Source organism: Melopsittacus undulatus, chromosome 17 (assembly GCF_012275295.1).
Source record: "Melopsittacus undulatus isolate bMelUnd1 chromosome 17, bMelUnd1.mat.Z, whole genome shotgun sequence".
Taxonomy (NCBI): Eukaryota; Metazoa; Chordata; class Aves; order Psittaciformes; family Psittaculidae; genus Melopsittacus; species Melopsittacus undulatus.
In genome coordinates, this window is record NC_047543.1 from 2,203,574 (window position 1) to 2,226,133 (window position 22,560).

General features: G+C 50.4%; 1 protein-coding gene across 2 annotated transcripts in view; it reads left to right on the forward strand.

The window, feature by feature from the left end:
• The window catches only part of LOC101881122 (acid-sensing ion channel 2), a 400,402-nt gene that overhangs the window by 308,392 nt on the left and 69,450 nt on the right, over positions 1-22,560 (forward strand). The window contains exon 1 of one of the 2 annotated variants that reach the window (XM_034070324.1): positions 1,843-2,387. The exons of the other annotated variant lie outside the window; for it this stretch is intronic. Within the exon in view, the coding sequence (XP_033926215.1) occupies positions 1,848-2,387 (540 nt within the window). The 5' untranslated portion in view covers positions 1,843-1,847. Of the gene's footprint in view, positions 1-1,842; positions 2,388-22,560 lie in introns of those variants that run through there. 2 annotated transcript variants of the gene reach the window in all.

Here is a 22,560-nt window from a genome sequence, read left to right on the forward strand (position 1 = left end):
ACCCCTTTTTGCTGAGCTACCCACACCTGAGAGAAACCCACCAAGATGATAACAACCCTTTAGAGAAGGGGAAGAGGTTGAAAACAAGCAAGTGGACAGAGTCCAGGCGCTGCCAGAGAACCTGCCTTTGCTGCAGGGTAGCAATAAGGTTTGTGGGAGGGAGTATTTGAGGTTGTTTATAGTCAGGCACCTTTTATTTCCTCGGGTTTGTGTCAATATATCACGGGTGTAACAAACTGGTGGCAAAGCAGTTGGGATGTTTATTATCCTGCGAGTGAGCCAAGGGGAAAAAACTCCCACTGATTTCAACAGGCGCCAGGAAAAAAGGCGAGCTCTGCTTCGAAACTGGCTGGGAGGCGCAATGGGAGCTGCCAGAGCCAGCATTAGGATGAGCATGGGGACTCCTGCCCTTTTCCCAGTCGGCTTAAGAAAGGTCACAGCCGTCTTCCTGGGCTTGAGAAGGATTTGACCCCAAATTGGGGTTCGCAGCTTTGGCACAGCCAAAAACTCTGCTAACGGGAGGCTGGAGCCAAGCAGGCTGTAATGACTCCATCTATTGGGTGAAAATATATAACGGATCAAAATGCACATGGAAAATGAATTCAGAGAGAAAAAACACCCAACATCAGAGGGGATTCAAAGCAGTTATCGCCACTTACAGCTTAATTGGACACAATTAGAGGGATGCTTCTTAGTACTATTCAAAATCAAAATGAAGGTAACAGCAAGCTGCTTTGCGGAGATTAGAGCTAAGCAAACCCGCTGAGATGCCGACGGGTAGCACAAGTTACTGGTGTCTCATCGAGGTGTTGGGGGACAGGGGCTTTCTTTTTGCGTGTCCGGTGCAAAATGAGCCCTCGGTCCCCCAGAGGGCTTCGTTGTGACACAGGCAAATGGATAGCAAGGGTCGGGTCGGGGGTGATGTTTCCATGAGTCCGCTTCTCCACAGAGAACCACAGAGCATCTTTGCCATGGAAAACGCATCATTCCCCCTCCCCGAAACAATAACCCGCTTCCCCCCCCGAGAACAACCGGTACGAGCAGCCTGTTCAGACCCGCACACACACACACGGGTGTCTGGGGCTTCGTTTGTGGCTGCGCGATCGTGTTTTCCCCCGAGGATGCTGAAAAGCAGAAAACTCCGGGGGGGGGAGGGAGGCGGCTCCCTCAATCCCAACCGGTGGCATCGACGGGTCCGGGAGCTGCGAGCAGTAACCACCCCCCCCCCCCGCCGGGCGATAAGGGGGGGGCTGCTCCACTGAAGCAGCGGCGCGATCGGGGCCGAGCCTCCCTCCCTCCCTCCTTCCTTCCTTCCCTCCGCCTCCTGAACGGGGCTGGCGCCGAGTGGTGCAGCCGGGACTGGCACCTCGGGCGAGCTGCGCTCCTCTCTTCCTCCTCCTCCTCCTCGCCGCGCAGGGGGCAGGCGGCGGGCAGCATGAGGACCGGCGGGGGCCGGAGGGGGTAGGCGGCCGGCCTGGGGAGGGGGGGTCCCGCCGCGCTCACCCCGCGGGGAGGCGGTCGGTGCCGGGGAGCCGCAGCGGAGCCGGGCTGGGGGAGCCCGGTACCGGGGTCGCGGTCGGGAAGCGGTCGGGGCTGCCGCAGCATGTGAGCGGCTCGGCCCGGCTCGGGGCTCGTCCGGCGGCGTTGGCAGCGGGGCCCGGCATGCCGCGCTGCCGGAACTGCTGCCCGGCGGAGCGCTCGGTGCCGGTGCGGCGGGCGGCCCCCGGCCGCTCCCCCCGCCGCTCGGGGCCGCTGCCGGCCGCGGCTCGGGGCTCGGCGGGGCTCGGCATGGAGCGGCGCTGCTCGCACTGATCCCGGCCCGGCGGCGGCGGCGGCGGGGAGCGCCCATGGCGCGGGGGTGCCGGGCCCCGCCGCTGCGCACCCGGCTGCACGGGCTGCGGCACATGTGCTCACGGCGGACGGCGCTGCCGCGGCGGGCGCTGTGGGTGCTGGCGTTCTGCACCGCGCTGGGCTTGCTGCTGTCCTGGTCCTCCAACCGCCTGCTGCACTGGCTCTCGTTCCCCTCGCACACCCAAGTGCGGACCGAGTGGAGCCGGCAGCTGCCGTTCCCGGCCGTCACCCTCTGCAACAACAACCCGCTCCGCTTCCCCCGGCTTTCCAAAGGGGATCTGTACTACGCGGGGCATTGGCTGGGGTTGCTGCTGCCCAACCGCACCGCCCGCCCGCTGCTCACCGAGCTGCTGCGAGGCGACGAGGCGCGGCTCCGCTGGTTCGCCAAACTGGCCGATTTTCGGCTCTTTTTGCCCCCCCGGCACTACGAAGGCATCAGCGCCGAGTTCATGGACCGCCTGGGCCACCAGCTGGAGGACATGCTGCTCTCCTGCAAGTACCGCGGCGAGCTCTGCGGGCCCCACAACTTCTCCGCGGTGAGTTCCCCCCCACGATTCCCGCACCCCACTGGTCCTCGTAGCATCCCCAAGCGATCCCTGCCCGTGATCCTGATCGCTTGTTTCTCTTCCCGACTGCGGCTGATGCTTTCAGGGTAATCCTGGCCATGGGCAGAGGGGGTGGATGTTAAAGGGTGGCTGCCCTCTTAGTTTTGGATTAAAACCGTAATAGTGCGGCCATCGCGGCTGCTTCTGTCACACTTTCCCTGTTGCTTCCTTGTTGCTTCCCTGCTCTCCAGGTGGGAAGCAAAGTTTCTTCGGGCTGGGCTCCCGAGGTAGGAGTTTGGTGCCCGATCCCAGTGCGTTCCCAGTTTGATAGAGCTGCACCCCGCGCAGCTGTGTGGGGCTGCACAGCGTGATTTGGTTTACAAATGATGAGCTCCGGTAATTGGAGCCGGCGCCTTCACCTCCTAGGAGGCCCCTGGGCCCCTTTGTGTGAGCCCAGATGCTCCAGGCAGGAGTTTGCCCTGAACTCAGGGCCTGCATTCCAAGCCACCGAGAGTATCTCTGCTTGAAAACGTTCCCATGGGACTGTTTGCAGGCTACAGCCGGTAAGAGGGGATATGGAATGGGAATAGCTCTAAATGAGAGCTGAAACCAGGCTCTCTTGAATGATGCTTTCATACTCCATTGATAGCAGCAGGATGTTTATTGTGCTGGAATATTCTGCCCTTTTAATCTCTGCAGTTATCTAGGAGGGAGCGGTGTACGCTGTGATTAAACACTCCTGCTGCTGGGAGTGGTGCTGGTGTCTGTGGAGAGAGATAACTATAGTTCGAGCTGTTGCTGCTCCGCATGCAGGAGAGGAGTTGAATTCCCAGTTCTGTGAGTGCTGCCTGAGATGCATGCCTAAAATGAGAGGAAATTGTCTCTTTGGACTTACCACATCAGCCGAGCTGGCTGCTATACTGCTAAAGGGGAGGAGAGAGAAAATCCCTGTGGGGTGAATTGAGCTGCCTAGGACTTTGGAGTTACCGTATGCTGCTGCAAAGGTGAGCAGAACTGGCCCACTTTAAATAACATAAATGAAATAGCACGTTGAGATGGACCCTTTCTAGCAGGACAAGCCTGCAAACCCATACAGTGGCATAAGGCAACTTGGGAATAACAGGCAGAACCTCTGGGAAGCTAGGACTGGCCTCCCTCTTCCAGTTCCCCAGCTCACCTGTGTGATGAGGTTTGCCAGCCCTCAGCAGGGCCTGACTGCAGGATTTGATGAACTCTTGTTCATGCTGCCATGAGCGAGGCAACATGACCCATGGTGTCCCAAGAAACATCAAGCCTGGTGCGTGGTTTTGTCTTGATGCTGGCAAAGGATGCTGTGGGGAGTGATGCAGGAGTTGAGGCTCTTTGATGTAACAGGTTACTCAGTGCTCTGCAGCAGCTCTTTGTGCCACCAAGGTGGGCTGGTGACTGTGGTCTTCTCCAGCCACCCTGCATAGATGTGAAGAGCTGCCTCTCAAGGGTGGCAGGGGAGGAGATGGGTGAGTGTCAGTCCCAAGAGTCTTGCTGGGGGCTCTGGCACACCAGGACCTGGCCTGGGGCACAGGGGAGCGCTTCCCATCTCCCATTAGATGTGTGCTGTCACTCAAAATCACTCAGCTGAGGAAATACAGTCGAATTCTTTCCCCTTTTCCTATCCCAAAGGGTGTGTGGCCCTGGGGGAACACCAGGGTGGAGGGAGATGGGCACCCTGGGTGCCATGCGGAGCAATTAGACCTGCCTTCCCTGTGCCAGGTTGCTGCATGGAACTGGGTGAGGGGGGTTAGTGCCAACTCCTCCATCATGGCTCATTCATCCTCCTCTCAAGTCTAAAGCAGAAGAGAGTGACCTCTACGTTGTCCTTGAGTAAAGCATGAGGAGCTTTCCCACCTGCGAGTGGGAAAGGGAGATGCTGGGCACAATCCTGTGCCCAGAGAGCTAGCTGCTGAACCTCACTCCTGGGGCACGTAGGCTTGGATCAAGGTGCTAAACCCAGGCTTGGCAGCTTCTGTGAGGGCTGAGAGTTGGGCAGCCCAGGTTGTTCCTTTGGGTCTGGATTAGCTGAAGCTTCTGCTTTTCCTCCTGAGTTGAGAGGGAATAACGCCAATAAAGGGCAAGAGAATTGTGTGGTTTGAGCTGGGCACAGATATGAAGCAAAGTGGGTGCGAAAGATCAAATGCAAAGTGATTAAATAATAGTGTAAAGAGGGTTTTGTGGTTTTTATACCTACTTGGATGCTCAGAAAGCATTTTCTGGCTCAAAAGATAGGAGTGAGGTAATGTTTGCAGGGTTATAGCTTTCACTGGGTAAAAGAAAAACAAACAAGACCAAACCAGACTTGTTTCTGAGCAAACAAGTCCTTAGATCTGAAGCAGAAGAAAAGGCTCTGGATGAGAGAGAGCTGGTCTCCTTTTATACTCATAGTGCATCTCATACAAGAAATTGCCTCTCCTTTCAACCTCACTTTGTGTATGCCATTAGGGTACGGTGGGAATTGCACAAAGGGCTACTTGAGAGCAGGCACAGCAAAGACAACGTGTAGGTACCATTGCTTTTTGATTCCCCAATACATGTGAATACAGGGGGGTTGCACTGATTTGTAGAGCTCAGCGCTGCAGGACTAACAGGGTTTGGTTGGGCTTGGTCTGTTCTATTCATGAGTGCTCAGGTTTGGGTTATTCTCTGGCTTGGGCAGGGGTTGTTGGCTGTGGACAGTGTTCTCCAGCTGCATGAGGATGGTTGTACCCCTCAGTCAGTGTATGTGGCTTTACCTATGTCCACAGGCTGGACCTAAAATCTTGTCTCTTCCCCTATGTGGTGGTTCTGTGCATGTTAAACCCTTGACTCAAAGGGGAGCAGTTGATTGTTGGTGTCTGTCAGAAACCTCTTCCAGTTTCTGATCTAAAGCTGTCAGAATTGGGCAATTTAATGCTCCAAGATGGTATTTGCTTTCCCTTGCAGGAACAGCCCCATCTATCTGTAACTGTGTATCAGGATTAAGTGGATGATTGCTTTGCCTTGCATCCTTCGAGTTTGGGGGTTGATTTATTCCACTGAGCTCCCTTTGTTTCCAAGATATTTCATATTAGGCTTGGTTGTCCTGTGCTTATTGATTCCTTTTTGTATTTAATTTGCTTTTTCCTCTTTCTGAGCAAGTTATTAAAGCATCTCCCGGTTGGGATTTATGGACTAATCCCCTCCTCCTGATTGCAGAACTTCCCAGGTGAAACTTGTCACCCATGGTTCTGCCTGGGACACTGTAGTTCACGACTTGTCCATTGCACAGGGATGAGATGGGCCTTGCAGGGAGGGACAGGCTCATTCCTGGTCCCACCTGGTGAAACAAGCCCTGATGAAGGCTGTGATTTATGGGGCTGCCTCAGGGCTCTGCAGTCAATACCTGTTAGTGCGTTTATTTGCTCACCATTTAGCTTTTAAAACATTTTAATTTCTTTTGTATTATTTATGTTTATATACACGTAATTTATTACATATCTTTAGATTTCATTTATTTTACTTACTCCCAGAACAGGGACTTTATGGAATAGCAGTTGGATAGAGACCCAGGTGCTGCTTTGCTGCAGGAAAGGGTGTTTTTAAAAGGACCCCTGAATGCTGGGGCTGGGGTGGGTTATTTTCCTGTGTTCCCATCAGATAATCAGCTGTCCCGAGTGTGAACCTGACCCTCATCAAAGTAAATGAATGAGACACTCCCAGCACTGGGTTGCACTGGGATTTGTGGTGGCTGCAGATGGGAAGCTGTGTGCCATGAGCTGGGATGGGTTGAGCCTGGGAGTAACTGCAAGCACCAGATTTAGCACCACCATCACTAATGGCACAGTAATTCCACTGTGTGTGGTTTTGTTTGGGAATTTTGCTCACTCAATACAAACCAACTATTTTACCAAATTCCTTTTTATTTCCCTATTCTGTTATATTTTGACTTTAATTAATCTTTTTTTTAGTGCCAGTTCCAAACGTAACTTCAGTCTGGCTTGCAGTTACTGTTGCTATTGGAAGGGAAGTGTTTAATTCTGCTGATGTGGGGCTGGAGCTTTAAGTATGCTCCTGATTTGTACAACTGCCATTGAACGGAACTGCGAGTGAAGCCAGTTGGATTCGGTCTGGCTCATTCAAGCACCAGTGCCAAGTCAATGCTCTCCTCACCAGACTGCAGCAGCTCGAAGTGATGCTGCTCATTTTGTGTTAGTTAGTGTCAAAGAATCCAAGGAGAAATTGGGACCAAACTGTACTAAGTGCTGTGCAAAATGATGCTCGCTGTGAAAGATGGGCTGGTCCAGCAAGAGGTTTGGGGTGGTTTCAGGTATGTTTGGGTCTATCAGTCCTGTACTGCAGTGAGATACTCTTGTTTTCCTGCAGAGTTGGTAGTTGAGGTGATTCTAGCTGTGTGGAATAAAAATTGAGATGAGCTGTTTTGGGACTTGGTACCTGATTGCTGGATCCTGGCTGGGTGTGAGATGGGCATCAGGCTAATGAAGAAGAGGGATAGAGACCATGGGGCATCCCTTTGCTGGTGCTGCACTAGCCCTTCCAAAGCAGGTTTCCTCTGGAGAGTTTAAGAGATCCCAACTAAATCCACAGAGCCAGAAAAGCCAGGCAGTGTGCACAGACTGGGATCATGGGCTTCTTCTTACCTTATTGAGTTTGGAGCCTAATGCTTGCGGGGAGCCAGCTCCTGCAGCAGCAGCTCTGCAAGGCTTTTTATTGTCGCATCTTCTTGATTTAGGAGTCTGAAATGGGATGCAGCTGGAATGTGGGTACCTAAGTCCTTTTTACTGTTATTAGTCTTGCTTTTGGGATTGATGTGCCACATCAGTACCAGCAAACAAATGAGGAGGTTGGGGTGGAGCAGAGAAATATGGACCAAGAGGTTTCAAGGGTGGATAGAAACTTGGCTAATTGATCTTCTATTGGAGACAGGCTGTTGAGAACAGGCTGCGGGAGCAATCCTTTCCATTCTCGAGGGTGATCAGTTTAGTCCAGCAAAGCTGCTCAGACTCTTGCCTCTTCTTTGGTCTTTTAATCTGAAAAATGAGGCTGGGTTTTAAGGGCTGGCATCAAACTGATGTGAGGAACGTGCTTGGCTGCTGGGTCAGCACTAATGTCTCGAGCTCCATCAATACACCATGCCTGCAGGGCCACAGGGACATCTTTCAAGCTGATGTGGAGATGTGCTGCCCAGGCTCTTCCTTCAGGCTGGGGAGGGTGAGGGTGTTGATGGAGACCTGCTCTCCTTGCTTTGCTAGTTACTATGGAAGTTTCTTTATATGTTAAGCCCTTACACCTCTTTGGTCTTTATTTCTGGGTAGTGCTGTGCTGCAAGTGCATGGTGTGGAGGATAAAGACTAAAGTCTTTCTGGTGTGGGAGGCTGCACTTGGGTCACTTTTCCTCTAGGTTTGGCCAGAAACCAGTCTGCAGCAGGAAGAGACTGTTGTATTAGGGCTCCTTGCTGGGCTGGTGGAGAATAGATGTGCTACGGACTGTGTGGCTCTAAAGGGAGGTGGGTTGCAGCTTTGTAACCTGCTGGATTTGGGAAGCACAGGTCTGGATTCTGCTGGTGCTGATACATGCTCCTGAATCCTTTGCATCCTGTTCTTTGCAGCCTGCGTCCAGATGCAAACAGCTGTTTAAACTTTGCAGGATTGTAGCTTTTAACAAAATCTGGGCAAGTGTTTGGGGTGGAAACGATGGGGACTGTTATTTCGAGCAGGAAAGAAGAGAAATGTGTTCCATGAGGCAACCATCAGCTCGGGTGTTGCCACTCCCACCATGACATTTCTGAGCTTCTCCCAGTGTCTTGTTTTTCCCTGAGCTGGAGCACAGGATGAAACCCCATTGCTTGCCCCATCCCTGGCAGTGCTCAAGGCCAGGTGGAACACAGGGGCTTAGAGCAGCTGCTCCAGTGGAAGGGGTCTCTGCCCATGGCAGGGTTTGGAGCTGGATGAGCTTTAAGGCCCCTTCCAACCCAAACCATTCCATGATTCCATATTTTTTTCTACGTGCTTCTTTTTTCCTCCTTCCTTTATAGCAAAGCCAGCAGGCAGGAAGTGAAATCCCGGTTAGCTGCATGCTAAACGTGTAATCATCAACATAGGTTTGTTTTAGCTATATAATAGATTCCAAATAATTACTTGCCTCCCTACAGCAGAATTAATATAATTATGGCCATAATTACAGTTACCAACCACTCAGGGATGCTGCTGAGGCTTAATTAATATTTGCAAATTGCTTCAGGATCCGCCGACCATCTCCTAATACATAATGAACACGAAGAATAATAACTCTCGGATTGTTATGTAGGTACCAAAGGAAACTGGTGTCAGGAGGTTAAATAAACACAGTGGAAATCCAGGTCTTCTGCAGGATGGGAGTAAGTCGGAGCTGGGCTCCCTACTGGTCCCACACACTTGGGAGATGCTGCCAGGAGTTTGGTTAGTGGAAATGGCTGTGGGGAGCCCCTTATCCCCAAGAGGCTCCAGGGTTTGCTCTTTCCTCTGGGTGTCATTGGGGATAATGTCATTTATCCTCAATCCCCAGGCTGCCGCAGTGTTGGTTGTATGGTGCCATAAGGGCTTTGCAGCTCTCTGGCTCCAGAAGCAGTTGCTTTTCCCCACGGGATGGCTGAAATTGCAGTTGGGATGAGCTTTTTCTTTTGGGTTTGCTTTTTCCATCCTGGCTGTGGGCTCCTCACCTCCTGAGCTGCTCCAACCGGATAGCAGGATGCCACTGCAAGTGCATTATCCCTGCTTAGGGCTAAGCCTGCCTGCAGGGCTGTTGCTTGGCCATCAGTTCTGCACCTTGCTGTCGTTCATGGATCATGTTTTCCATTCTTTGTCCACTCCAGCCTGGAGTGGGACCATTCCCCATGGCTGCAGGGCAGGGATGGTGCCTTGGATGCCCTTATTTCCTCCTGTAGGGACAGCAGCCCCTGTGTGCACATGGGGCCTGAAACTGGCTGGGGAGATCCTGCCTGTAATGGATTGCCAGTGCTTCATAAGATACGAGTCAAAAGACACCATGCTGGCACATCAGCAGGCTCAGCCAAGGGTTAGCAGCAGGGCTATTTTATGTCTTCTTCCTTTGCTTTCCTCTGCCCTGTTGCTTGATTGCAATCCCCTTCTTTGGCATTTTCTCCCTTCCCTAATGTCCTTTCCCTTTTCCATTCCCCTCTCTTGGCTGCTCTGTCACCCAGCCAGGAGTCTCCCATGAGCCTTGCTCTGTTGTGGAGTATGGTCTGCGCTCCCCTGTTCAGGGTACCCTGTTGTTGCAAACCTCGGTGATAATGCAGCTCTTTCATTTTGCTCTCAATGCTGGGAGCTCTTCCTCTTGGCTTTGTTTCCTCCCTCTACCCTGAGCACTGTAATTTCATGCAGTGGGAGCAGGTATTTGTAATCTGTTTTCAATTGTTCCACTCCCCTCCCTCCTAATTTCCTTCTGGAATGAAACAAACTCCAGCAAAACATCTTCTTCAGCACCCCTGAGCTTTCCATTTCTCAATAATAAAGTGTGAACATCAATTAAGAGCTGAAGCTGTTACTAATCCTTATGACCACACTCTCTCACAGACCCATTTTCATATGGTATATTAAATCAAGAAGACTGGCCTATTATAATACAATTAGCTGTGAATCACAAGTAGGAATTACTGTCACCAGTGTGGGGGAAAAGTTGCATAATATGATTGGAAGAGACTGAAACTTTGGTGGTTTGGGGCTTTTTCCTTTCCTTTTTGCCTTTTAAAGAACACAGGAACCAGGGAAAACCCGTGAAAGGGAATTCACTCCGTATTCTGTAGTGAATTTATATCATGATTGAAAGTGTCTCCAATGTGGCATGTAAACCTTTATAGGCTCCCAGCAGATGCTATGAAACAAATACTCTCATCCTGTAGCTTTATTAGAGTTCGTGCATCAGCACATCGCAGCCCACTCGTGTGGAAGGACCTCATTCTGAGCAGTGGGCAGGAGCAAAGGCATTCACAGCCTGGCCTTAGAGCTGTGTTCCTTTAGCTCCACAACTCAAGTACTTCCCTGTGAGGGTGCTGAGGTGCTGGCACAGAGAAGCTGTGGCTGCCCCATCCCTGGCAGTGCTCAAGGCCAGGTTGGACACAGGGGCTTGGAGCAGCTGCTCCAGTGGAAGGGGTCCCTGTCCATGGCAGGGGCTGGAGCTGGAGGAGCTTTAAGGTCCCTTCAACCCAAACCAGTCTGGGATTCTATGATTCTACCTCCTTTTGGCTTGAGGGCTTGCTGGAGCATCTCCATGTGCAGTGCTGTGGGTCTGCTCAGGGTTGCATTTCATTACTGTGGCCTTTTAGAGGACTTGCTTGGAGCTGTGCACCCCAAACTGTGTGTTCTGTGGGAGGATGTTTTGGGGTTCATCCAAACTCATATGGAGTTGGTGCCTGAAGTCCTTTGGGCTCTGTCTGACTTAGGCTTGCTCTCCTTGAAACCTTGTCATTCCAGGGAAAAGTCTTTGCCTTTTCTCCATCCAGGTGGCAATGTCACTAATAGCTACTCCTGGGTGTTTTATCCCTCTTGCTTTTTGGATGGGGTGTCTGATAACTTCCTTCTATATGTGGGAGAGGAAAACTGCTCCTTTGCCTCTGTCTTTAACCAGGCAGTGGCAAGAGACCTGATTATCTCCTGTTCTGCCTGAGGGCAAACACAGTGACCAAAATACCCAGGAAAATGGGTCTGGAAATCACTTGCAAAACTGTAAGTGAAATTTAAGTCGATTTGTGTCTGCAGCCCTTTCTCAAGGTGCTGGGATCTGCTTCCACTTCTGCAGAGATTTAATGAGCTATGTTAGAGAGATGGAGAGTGAGAAGGTCAAATGGTCCTTTCCCATTGCAGTCTAGAAAGCAGTGTGTCTGTTTTGGTCTGCTCCTTCTCTTGGCAATTGTCCCCCATCACCTTCAAGAGCTCAGGGAGAGGGTTTCTGCAGGTAGGGAGGTGAGGAGATGCTGAGGATGGTGCTAGGTCCCAAGGTGAGCTGCAGATGTGCTCATACACCTCCTGGCTCCATAGGGAATGGAAACAAGGCCTTGAGGCTGCTTTTCTCTGCACAACCACATGGGAGAGTGCAGGGACACCCACTACTGTGTCACCAGACTGCTCCCCTAAGGCTTGTGTCGTGGAGCTTCATCTCTCAGACCTTATTGCCTGTGAGATTTAGGAGAAATCCCAAATGCCTCCAAAAATAGTGGAAAGCAGGCAAGTTTTTCTGCTGTACTTCAGAAGGAAAGCAACCTGAATGGTTCCCTAAAACACACCAATATGTGTCATATGGTTCCCTAAAGCACACCAATAAGTGTCATATGGTTCCCTAGAACATACCAGTATGTGTCATATGGTTCCCCCCGGGGGCATATGACTTTATAATAAATATTTTGCAATAGCAATGGATTCCATAAGGTCTTTACCCTCTATTTTCTTCCCCCTACCACCTCCCTGGCATAATGCATGGAAATCTGTGTGCTGCTTATGGTGGGATGGGGAGCATTGAGATTGGAATACCCCTTTGGAGCTGGAGCAGCATCTTGCTGTGTACTAGTCAAGATAACCAGCTAATTCCTTGCACTGAGTGGTAATGAAGCATCTCCTGATCTTGTTTATGCTCAGCTGAATGCAGAAATGCCTTCCTCCCATAGTGTATTTTCAATGTAAGGTATCACCCTGCCTTAAGTGAAACAATCCTTAAAATATTTACTGCATAAGGTGACAAATCCAGACATTGCGTGCACATAATCCCAGCAACCTACATCATCATCAAATCAACACGCTCCATAATATCAAACACATCAATCACTCTGTTTCTAATAGTGTCTGCATCCATATACTGTCTGTGTCAAAACCTCCCACAGGTCTGGGATGACTTAGTGCACCCGGGGCTGCGGCTGGGTTCTGCGCTCTGTGCTTTAGTAGTGGTTGATGACACTGGTTCTCATGCATCCACCAGTATATTTCAACTGAGCAACCAGCCAAGGCTGCACATAAAACTGGCTGATGGTTTTCCCCTGAAAAGACTTTGCTTTCTGCCTTTACAGACTTCACCTCCCTTCTCTGCCCCTGTGTTGAACGTAGCTCTGATTTCCCCCATCCTTCTCCCTCCATTCAGGTTTATCAGTCTCCAGTTGTTTGGAAGCATTAATCCTCTATCCTTCCTGCCCTCTCTGCTCTCAGCCCATCCCTTTCCCCCTTCACCATGAGGTTGGGGACACAGAAGTCCCCAACCTTTTGATGAGATAATGGCCCCTTGCTGTGCAGGGGTGGGTTTGTGGTTGTAAGAGGCTGTTTCAGCATCACTGTTTCTGCTTGCTGCTCTCTCATTAAATAATTAAAATGCAGTTTCCAGTCATTAAAAGTATGATCTTCCTGACTCCAATGTCATCTGTTTTCATGACCCTGGAGGGCAGAGGCTTTGCAGTGGCTTTTCTGCCAGGCACGTGGAGCAAGGAGATAGACAGGACAGATGGATGCTCCTGCTTTGGCTAGGTTTCCTTCCTCCTGCATGCAAGCTCCCAGCTACTCCCTACTGTTGGCACACACAGGAAGGAAGCTCCTTCCTTGGTGCTCCGCATCACTCTGAGTGACTTTCCCTGGTCTTCCGTCTCCTTTCCATCACCTGCCTGCTGTTCTTGTCGCATTTGCCATTGTCCTCTTCCCATTTCCACTCCCAGTTTTTGGCTGTGGTTGGTTTTTGAGCATCCAGCTGTGCTGCTGCTTGGTGCCCTTGTATCCACCCCCCATTGCTCTGTTGGCTGAGCAATGTAATGCATGGAAATATTACATTTTCCATGTAATATTGAACACAAAGCTTTTTGAGTTTTAAGCATCCTGCTTAAATGGTGGGGCCCAGAAGTGTGCACACCAGTGCCTTACCTTGAGCACTGTGTGCTCCCTACAGCTTCCTGAGGAGGGGACATGGAGAGGGAGGTGCTGAGCTCTTCTTGAGAGGACAGGACCCCTAGGAATGGTTCAAAGCTGCATCAGGGGAGGTTCAGACCAAACATGAGGGAGCTATTTCTAACCAAGAGAAGAGGTTGTAGGGATTATACTGAGAGTGACTCCTGGACTCAAGATCTGTCACCTCTTGGGAAGGATAATCCATAGATGGGGAGGAGATACGTCAACATGAATTGCAGGGTTTGTATCTTCACACAGGCTGGTACCCTGCGTGCAAGCAGCTCTATTGCAGTTCCTGTGTATCGGCACAGGAGAGGGTTACACCTGAAGATGCAAGACTGAATCCTGACAGTTAATCCCATTTGAAGATGGTTAAAGATTTTCTTAGGTATTTGTGTTTTGCTTTCTGTCTCAGGCATTGCTAGAGGTGAAACATCCAAGCTTTCCTTTATGGTTGTAAGGATTAAGCACTTAGATTAAAAAACCCATTCACCCCATGGTGAATTCACATTCATGGGTGTTCTTAGTGTTGGCCTTTAAACATTGAATACTGTGTGTTCACACAGTGCAGGGGTTTGGCTGAGTGGAATGAAAGCCCAGGGTGATTTTGTGATGTCTGTGTATGTTGTTAACAATGGGCTCACCTAAAAAAGGTTACTAGCTTTAGGTAACCAGCATGAGAAATATGGGAGTTAGTAGGAAATACTTTGTTTTTTTTACCATCCCAATAAGACCTGCCAAGGGGGTTTCTTTTATCGTTTGCTTCAGGCAAGGAGAAGCGGTGTGGGTCTGATAGGATGCTCTGATCTGTTTCAACAGCTCTGCTCATGCTGATGGAAACATCTGCAGAGGCTTGCAGACGGTCAGCCAAGACAGGCAGAAAGATGCCAAGTACTGGGAAAGAGCCTTGAGTTTGTGGTAGGTGGGTGGTGGGATTTGTGCTATCCAGACAGCAAAAATAGCACATGATGCTCTCCTCACTGCATTTTATAGCCTGGCTGAGTCATCCATCTACCTTTTTATTAGCACTATGGGCGCTGCTGTGTCGGGGATCTTCCTTGTTGGCTTCTCATCCTGTCTTGGGTGGTGATTGCTTCTCAGGGAGGATGCTGGTGGGATTTGCCTGAGTTCTTGCACTGCTGATTGGGCTCCCAGGGTGAGTGATGGAGAGGAGACTTGGAAAAGGGGGAAGATTTTCTTGTACAGCATCCTACACAATCATAATATATATATAAGAGAACTGGAAAACAGCCTTCTGCTTCAAAGAGCAAGTTAAACTTTGTGTGATAAGGGAAAAGAACAGAGAAGGGTCTCTACAGAAAGTCTTTCATCCTATCATAGTGTGCTAGGATGAGGGGAGCTGGGGATCCCCTCTAGCCTCAGAAAGGGGCCTGGGCTCCTTGTTGCCTGCATCTCTGCAAGGGCAATTACATTTTGTCTGGGATCTCATGAACCTGATCCATGCCTGGTCACTGCTCTTGACTCTTTATCCCTTCTCCTCCCTGTTTCAGGTCATTGCTTGAAAACCATGGATTGGCAGATGTGGTTCCTGCTGCTATCCATGGAATACGTGGTGTAGGGAGGCAAGTGTTTGTATGGGCTTCTGGAACTGGTGTGGAGCCACCAGTCATGTAGGGTTAATGGAAATGTTTGGTCCACTGGCTTCTTAGAGATGCTAGAACAGAATAGGTCAGTTGGACCTACAGTCCAGTCCATGTTCACCTCTTGCAGATGGTGGAGACCTCAGCTCCAGGCTGAGCTCCCCAGGGTGATGTGAGAAGAGAATAGATTTGTGGAAAAAGGTATAAAAGAGGAAGAAGGAGAGAAATAAAGCATGAGAGCAGCTGTGAAACATACTGGGCAGCTTCTGCAAGGGGAGAAGAGAGATGCTCGTGAGGGTTTTCATCTGTGTGATCATCATTATGCTGAGGTTTTTGTGGCCTACTAACCCCAAATGTTTAAATGCCTCGTTTCTAAGAGGAGAGTTTTAAGAAGGTGAAATGAAAGTGCTAGGGCAGCTCTTCTTCATTTTAAATACGTTCTTAGCAGCAAGCCTGGCTGCAGTGCTATTATGAGGGATGCTCCACAGTGAGGGGTGCATGGGGATGCTCTCCAGGAGTGTTGCTGGAGGTACCAAGATAGGTTGGATGACTAAATGAGAAAATAGAGTAGACAGACATCCTCAGTGTGGCTCTGGAGAAAACAACCTTGTCAAGCAGCACCAAGCTGGTGTGATCTCACAAACCTGAGCAACTTCCCATGGAACATATTGCATTGTGGTTTGGTTCCCCTCCACCGTTTAGAAGTGGTTTTGTTTCTTTGGCCTCCGTTTCCTGCCTGTCTTATTAAAGATGATCTCCAGTGGAGATGAAAGGAAGACCAAGCCATTGGTGCCAACCGTGTGAGCCCTTCTGCTGTGTTGAGACAGGTTATTAGTGGGACTGCTGAGTGCTCTGTCTTAAAAAGCCCAGTGCTGAGAGGGGCGGCAGCAGCATGGTTGGGTCTTCACCTCTCATTTTCCCATCCATAGGATCACAGTCTCCTCTCACCTCCCTGCTGGCATTGGATGGACTCACTCCAGGAGTTTTGACTTCTGTCAAGGAACAGGGAATAAGTGCAAAAGGGTCTGAAATGCCTCAAAAGAGGCAGTTTCCCAGCAACTAAAGAAGAGCAGGAAGAAACCCAGACAAAATACTTGATATCTGGCAACCTGTTTGTTTTAGAAGCTGTTCCTGAGACAGTGCTTGTTAGCATTAATCTGACACTTCCTTGGTTTTCATCTTGCTCTCCTCTGGGTGGGGAAAAGCAGTGCTTTTTTGATGTTAGACATCAAGAAAACAGGCTCCTGTCTGCTGATTTGGGGATCCCAGCCAGCGCGGGGGAATGCAGCCCGCCTGCAGCCCGCTGATTGCATTATGCACAGAGCTCATGTTTCTAATTCATACTTCCTTATCTTTTAAACGTAAAAAGCACCCACAACTAAATGATGGGGGGAAGAAAAGCTAGTGCATAATAAAGCTAAAACTCACTGTGATGGAGGCATACTGCTGCTGTGGAAGAAGATCAGCATCAGGCTGGGATATGCTGTGGGATAGTTCACGCTCTGCCTCTTGAATAAGGTTTTTGGAAGGAGGAATTCATGCACATTTATTGCTTTATAAATTACTTTATTTAGTGTTGTATCAACACCGGTGTGGAAAGCCTTGAAGGGGGATTGCACTCGTGTATGGATGGGCAGGGCATTGAGGCATTGATGGTTGGAGGGCTTGGTTCAAAAGCTGAGCAAAACCCAGTGCAAACCATGCAGTGAGTGAAATCCTGCTTAAACAAATGCTGTAAAACCTGGGCCCTTGAGGGAAGACTCATAAACTTTGCAATACAAATTGCTCCTGATGTGATAAAGCAGGAGAATATTTAGCTGCTGGTGAGTTTTGGTGGATCAGAAGAAGCTTTGGAGTCTCTCGTGATGGAGGAGGTGGTGGGATTGAAGGTGTCAGCCCAAGGGCTTCAGCCCCCCTGTGGCATTAACTCTGCACTGATCCTCTGTTATGCCTTGAGGTGGAGGAGCTGGTCTTGGGCTCCACATCACCCCATGTGCATCCTGCATGTGAGCATGGGCTCATGTTGTAGCAGTGATGAGCTGCGGGGAAGATGGGTGCAGAACTCCTCCAATGTCCCTACCCTGTGCTCAGGGACGTGCTTCCCCCAAACACGGATAGAGCGAGCTGTGCTTGGATGGATGCTGCCTCATGTCCCTCCTGCTTCTCAGCTGTTGTCCATGGCAGAGGGTGTGTGGGGTAGGTAGGACCCTTGATGTCCAGCATGGCACAGAGCAAAACAAACAGCAATGGCAAAGAGACTTCGCAAAGAGACAGATCCGTGCATCAACCACCAGCTCACACTGCAGTTCCTCAGTTCTCTGGTGTAGCTGGGACACCGCAGCTCCAAAGCAGCAGCCCTACACTAACCCCCCTGACTCCTTGTTCCTCCAGCAAGGTTACCTCACCAGCATCTCCTTGCCTCCTCCCATTATTGCTTCTTACCTCCCAGCACCCAGCTGGGCTCAGCTCATGAATCTTCAGTCTCCCTGCGAGCGCAAGGGTTGGAACTACCTCTGCATTGACAAAGTTCAGATGAACTTGAGGAGGGAGCAGTTATGTTGGAGCAAAAAGGGGTGTTTTTCTTTGTGTCATTGCTGAAGGTATTTTTGTTGCTGTTTAATGAGATCGGTGCTCGAGGTTTGGGGGCCAGCTGTTCACTTTGCAGACAGGCAGAGGAGCTGCCAGCATCACACTCCCGCTGCTTTCATCGTGTAATGAGCTTGTTAGCAATTAGCTGCTATTGGAACCAGCTGCCGTGGCGGGGAGCAGCAATGCAAGGAACTCAGCATTGGGAAAGTGGGGTTTTAATGGGAGCTGGGTGGAGAGGGGCTGGAATATAAATGGTTTCAAGACTGATGGGCAGGACGCATCAGCGCAAGTGGCTCACGCTTATGGTAGCTCCTTTGGCCTTTTGTGGATAGTTTGGGATTATAATACACAGATGTAATTTGGGGCTTTGTATATACATATCAGTTGGGGATATGGAGCCAGGCTGAGAAAGTTGGGGCTGCTCAGCCTGGAGAAGAGAAGCTGCGTGGAGACCTCAGAGCAGCTTCCAGTGTCTGAAAGGGGCTACCAGGATGCTGGAGAGGAACTCTTCATTAGGGACTGTAGTGATAGGAGAAGGGGTGATGGGTTCAGACTGAAACAGGGGAAGTTCAGGTTAGATACAAGGAATAAGTTCTTTATTGTGAGGGTGCTGAGCCCTGGCACAGGGTGCCCAGAGAAGTGGTAAATGCTGCATCCCTATCAGTGTTGAAGGCCAGGTTGGACAGAGCCTTAGGTGATATGGTCTGGGATGAGGCATCCCTACCCATGGCAGGGGGTTGGAATTGGGTGATCTTTGGTCCTTTCCAACCCTAACTATTATGTGATCCTGTGATTCTATGTATCTTCTATTTTAAACATTTCCAGCCTGGGAATTTTGCCTTCTCTCCTAATTGGCATGTTTGGGAATTCCTTGAAGAACTTCATTCTCTCGGAAGTCTGTTTCCAACCCAGCCCTACCCATCTCTGCAAGGAGACATGGATGGCACAACACAGCTTGGGGAGAACGGGATGTGCTTCGGATGCTTCAGGGGATGCTTTCTGGGGGAACAGGAAGGTTTTGCAGTGTGGGGCTTGTCCTGGTTGTTGATCCAGAGCCTGGATTTTTGCCAGCTTCACCGGCTGGAAGTGAATCATGGATAGGTTCTACCTAACTGCAGACACGTTGGAGGGCTGACCTAGGACTTTGATCGGGCTGAGCTTTTCCTTGCAGTTGGCTGCTGCCCCCAAGGGTCATCCCAGAGCTCTGGGTTCCTGCCCCATCTTTTCTTGCTGGATTAATAAACCTGAGCTGTGTGGTCAGGACTTGGACAAACCTTGGAGGATGTCTTGAAGGATATCCATCTATGAGGCTTGGTTATGAACAGATGCTGTTGTGGGAGTTGCTCATAGTCCCATTAGCCATTCCTGGTGGGATTTGCTTCCCTGGCCAGGACTGGCCCATTATTAGGCACAAATACTGTCATTGCTAGGACCTGACAGGGGAAGACAAACCCATGGGGAGCAGCTCTGATGGCTGCAAGCCTCATGTGTGCCCTTTGGGGTGCTGGGTGGCAGGAACAGAGGGGAAAATCACTGCACCTGAGTCCACACACTCAGGGCTGCTTTAGGGCACATCTTTTAAGCTCTTTCCAAGGCTGATGCAGAAAACAGCTGAGCCTGGCTGGGCTCTGAGCTGTGGGCTCTGCTGTGGACTGCTTTGAGGTTTAAACCACCCCAGTTTGCTAAAAGCAAACCCAATTTCTTCCCAAGCAAAGTTGGGCATCTGGGTTTAAGTAACCTTGTGCTGGTCCAGACTGTGTGTTTCAAAGCTGGGCTGCTCCCAGGAGCCTTTCTAAAAATGATCCCTGTATTAGGAAAGAAAAATGGAGACAGGATTGTTGCTTTTGCACAGTTTCTGTTGCTCTCCCCCTATCCTGTTTCATTCATCTTCCTTTCCAAAACCCACCAAACCGTAATGGCTCAAATACTCCAAGCAAATTAATCCTTGGGAAGGCTCAGGAGTGGAGGTGGGGGAAGGGAAATAATCAATGTGACTTTTGGGAATGTCCTAAGGAAAGAGCAAATCAAGAAAGAAATGAAGCTGATTTTTGCAAGCTGCTTTAATTTAACCCTAATGACCGTGGCCCTCCCACTCTGCAGATGCCTTCACAAGTCACTGAGGCTTTGCAGATGCCACACACGTGTGTGTCCAGCTTCCTGGCCATCACAGCCACGTGCAGTAAGGAATTGCTGTTTCCCTTCCTGTCTCACATGGCTATCGAATGGAGGAAGTTCATAATTAAATGAAGCTGGAGGCTTGGTATTGGCAGCGAAGTTTGCATGCGAAGGACTTACTCTTATTTAGTGATAAATAAAGGAACCCACTGAGACAATCAGAGTTGTGTGTTTGGACCAGAGATGTGTTTTCCCAGAGGCTCTGCTCTCTCTGAGCTGCAGCCAGGGGTTAATGAGGGTTAAAGTTAGCCTGCAGCCACCGATGCTCTGTGTGTGTTCACATGCGCGGGTACATGTGAGGATGTGGATGAGTGGCTGATGAACACTTCTGATCTTCTAGCCAAAAAGGTGTTTGTTCAGGGAAGGCAGGGTCGCTGGCTTCTTTATTTACAGTCACAGAGCTGTTCTTAGGATAGGGATGCATGTGCTTACTCCACACAAGATGCGAGTGATTTCTCTGGGCTGCTACACTGAAAGCAAAGGCTCACAGCAGAGAAACCAGTCGTTGGCTGCTGCCTCTTTTGTACCCAGTGACTAACAGGAGTAAAAAATACCATCTCTGGGAAAACAGCTCCAGGTTCTTCCAGCTAAATGTGTCATTTTATCTGCTTTACACATTCACTTCCTTCAATCCCTTATACTCCCTGTCTGGTTTGCATATTTACTCCTCTGCTCTGTGGGGATGGTGTTACAACCAGGCCTGGCAGCCATCTCATCCAGATGTCTTGTACCAAGGTGATGTGGGATTTAGGCTGGAAGCAATCAAACCACTGCACCTTTTCTGCCTGTTCCCCAGCTCTAAAGGTCGGTTGTGATTTCCTTGTTAACACAAACCTTACATGACTTCATGTGTTTCAACACAAACTCCTACATGTGTCATCTCGCACATCGGCGATTACTGATGCCAAGTGCCCAAGCTCCTCATTAGCTCCTCAACGTTCCTCTTGCCTGGCTTTAAGTGAGCCCTTTATGTGGTCAAATGGATGGTGGAAGCAGCAGCGATGCAGGGATGCTGTGGAAGCTATGGTGTGCTGTAGTGTTTGACACTACCTGGCTTAGGAGCAGAGGGAAGGTGGGGGCAGCCCTGCTGTGGTCCTGCTGCTGCTCAGAGGGTGCTCAGGTACTTCCATTGAGCTGGGTGAGGATCACTCCCAGTTTTGGGTCTGGCATCTGCTGCAAGTGAAGAGAGGCACCCAGCACAAGAGGGATATGAACCTGCTTCAGCAAGTCCAGAGAAGGGCCACAAGGATGCTGCGAGGGCTGGAGCAGCTCTGCTCTGGAGCCAGGCTGAGAGAGCTGGGCTGGGGCAGCCTGGACAAGAGAAGGCTCCTGAAGGGGAGACCTGAGAGCAGCTCCAGTGCCTAAAGGGGCTGCAGGAAACCTGGAGAGGGGCTTGGGACAAGGGCCTGTAGGGACAGGCCAAGGGGAATGGCTTGAACCTGCCCAAGAGAGGGGAGACTGAGCTGAGCTCTGAGGCAGAAGCTGTTCCCTGTGAGGGTGCTGAGGCGCTGGCACAGGGTGCCCAGAGCAGCTGTGGCTGCCCCATCCCTGGCAGTGCTCAAGGCCAGGTTGGACACAGGGGCTTGGAGCAGCTGCTCCAGTGGAAGGGGTCCCTGCCCGTGGCAGGGGTTGGAGCTGGAGGAGCTTTAAGGTCCCTTCAACCCAAACCAGTCTGGGATTCTATGACTGGTGGCATAAGGACATAAAGACATTGTGGAAACTTGGCAGCGAGTGCCCCTGTGGAGTTAGTGATGTGTAAATCACTGCTCTGACACCAGTACAGTGACTATGACTGATGCTGGGGATGGTGGCTCCATCTCATGCCCAGGGGGCTGCTGTGCTGCAGAGGGACCCCAAGCTGTGGGCTTTGCAGGAGGCTGCTCGCTTGGGAGATGTTGCAGTGTTACTTCATTATCCGCAACGATGCAGCGATGGTGCAGCTGCAAGAAGTCTAATAGAGAAATGAATCTTGCCATGTATAATGCATCAGTTCCCCCCTCACCTGTATTCAAGGGGAAATAAGAAAATAATCAGGCAGTTTCCTAGCAAGGAAGAGTGACATTTCTATTTTTAATATCCCATTTATAAATAGTGGCATTATTTCAGTCTTTGGCAGGGTGCGGGTGCAGCACATCGACCTACAACGGACCGAGCACTGCTGCAGCCCGTCCAACTTCCACCCTCTGTTTATGCTGTGCAAGCACGTTTTGTCTTGACCTATTTTCTTTGGCATGTGTGTGTGATAAGCCCCAGATGTAATGGTTCTCTTTGTGTGAGTTACGGGAGTCATGGGTTTGGAAGGAAGGTTTTGATGCGCTGCCTGATTGCTTACCTGCGCCGTTGTTTTATGCCTTGGTGGGTTCAGCCTGTGGTGTGTGCAGGAGGAGGAGGGAGGATGGGGAGTTGTATCTGTTTTATGTAGCATGGTGAGTGGAAATGCTGCTTCATGTCTCTTAACACAAACCCTTCCCTTGCCCTTGCTGGTTGGGTGGAGGTACCTTGCTTTCATGCACCTCGATGTGGATTGATGGCAATGGCAAGCTGCTCTGCAGGCTGCTCTGCTGGGTTTGTCCAGGAGGGAGATGGAAGCTGCAGCTTTGGGCTGATGGGCAGAAAGGGGCTGGTTGAACGAGGATGTAGGGAAGGGACAAATGAAGCATCTCCTGCTGACCTCTCTAGACACCCACAGTGGAATTTCTCGTTTCTTACTGCCTTGTGCTTTAAGGTCTCACTGCAATTTATTTGGCTGATGAGAAAGCACAACAGCAAGTGCATTTTTGTGTCATAGAAATACTGACTTGACCAGCTGCTTTATAGCAGGCTTTAATGCCAGCTCTGCCTGGGCAGCCCTGTGTCCATGCTGCCAGCTTCAAGCCCCT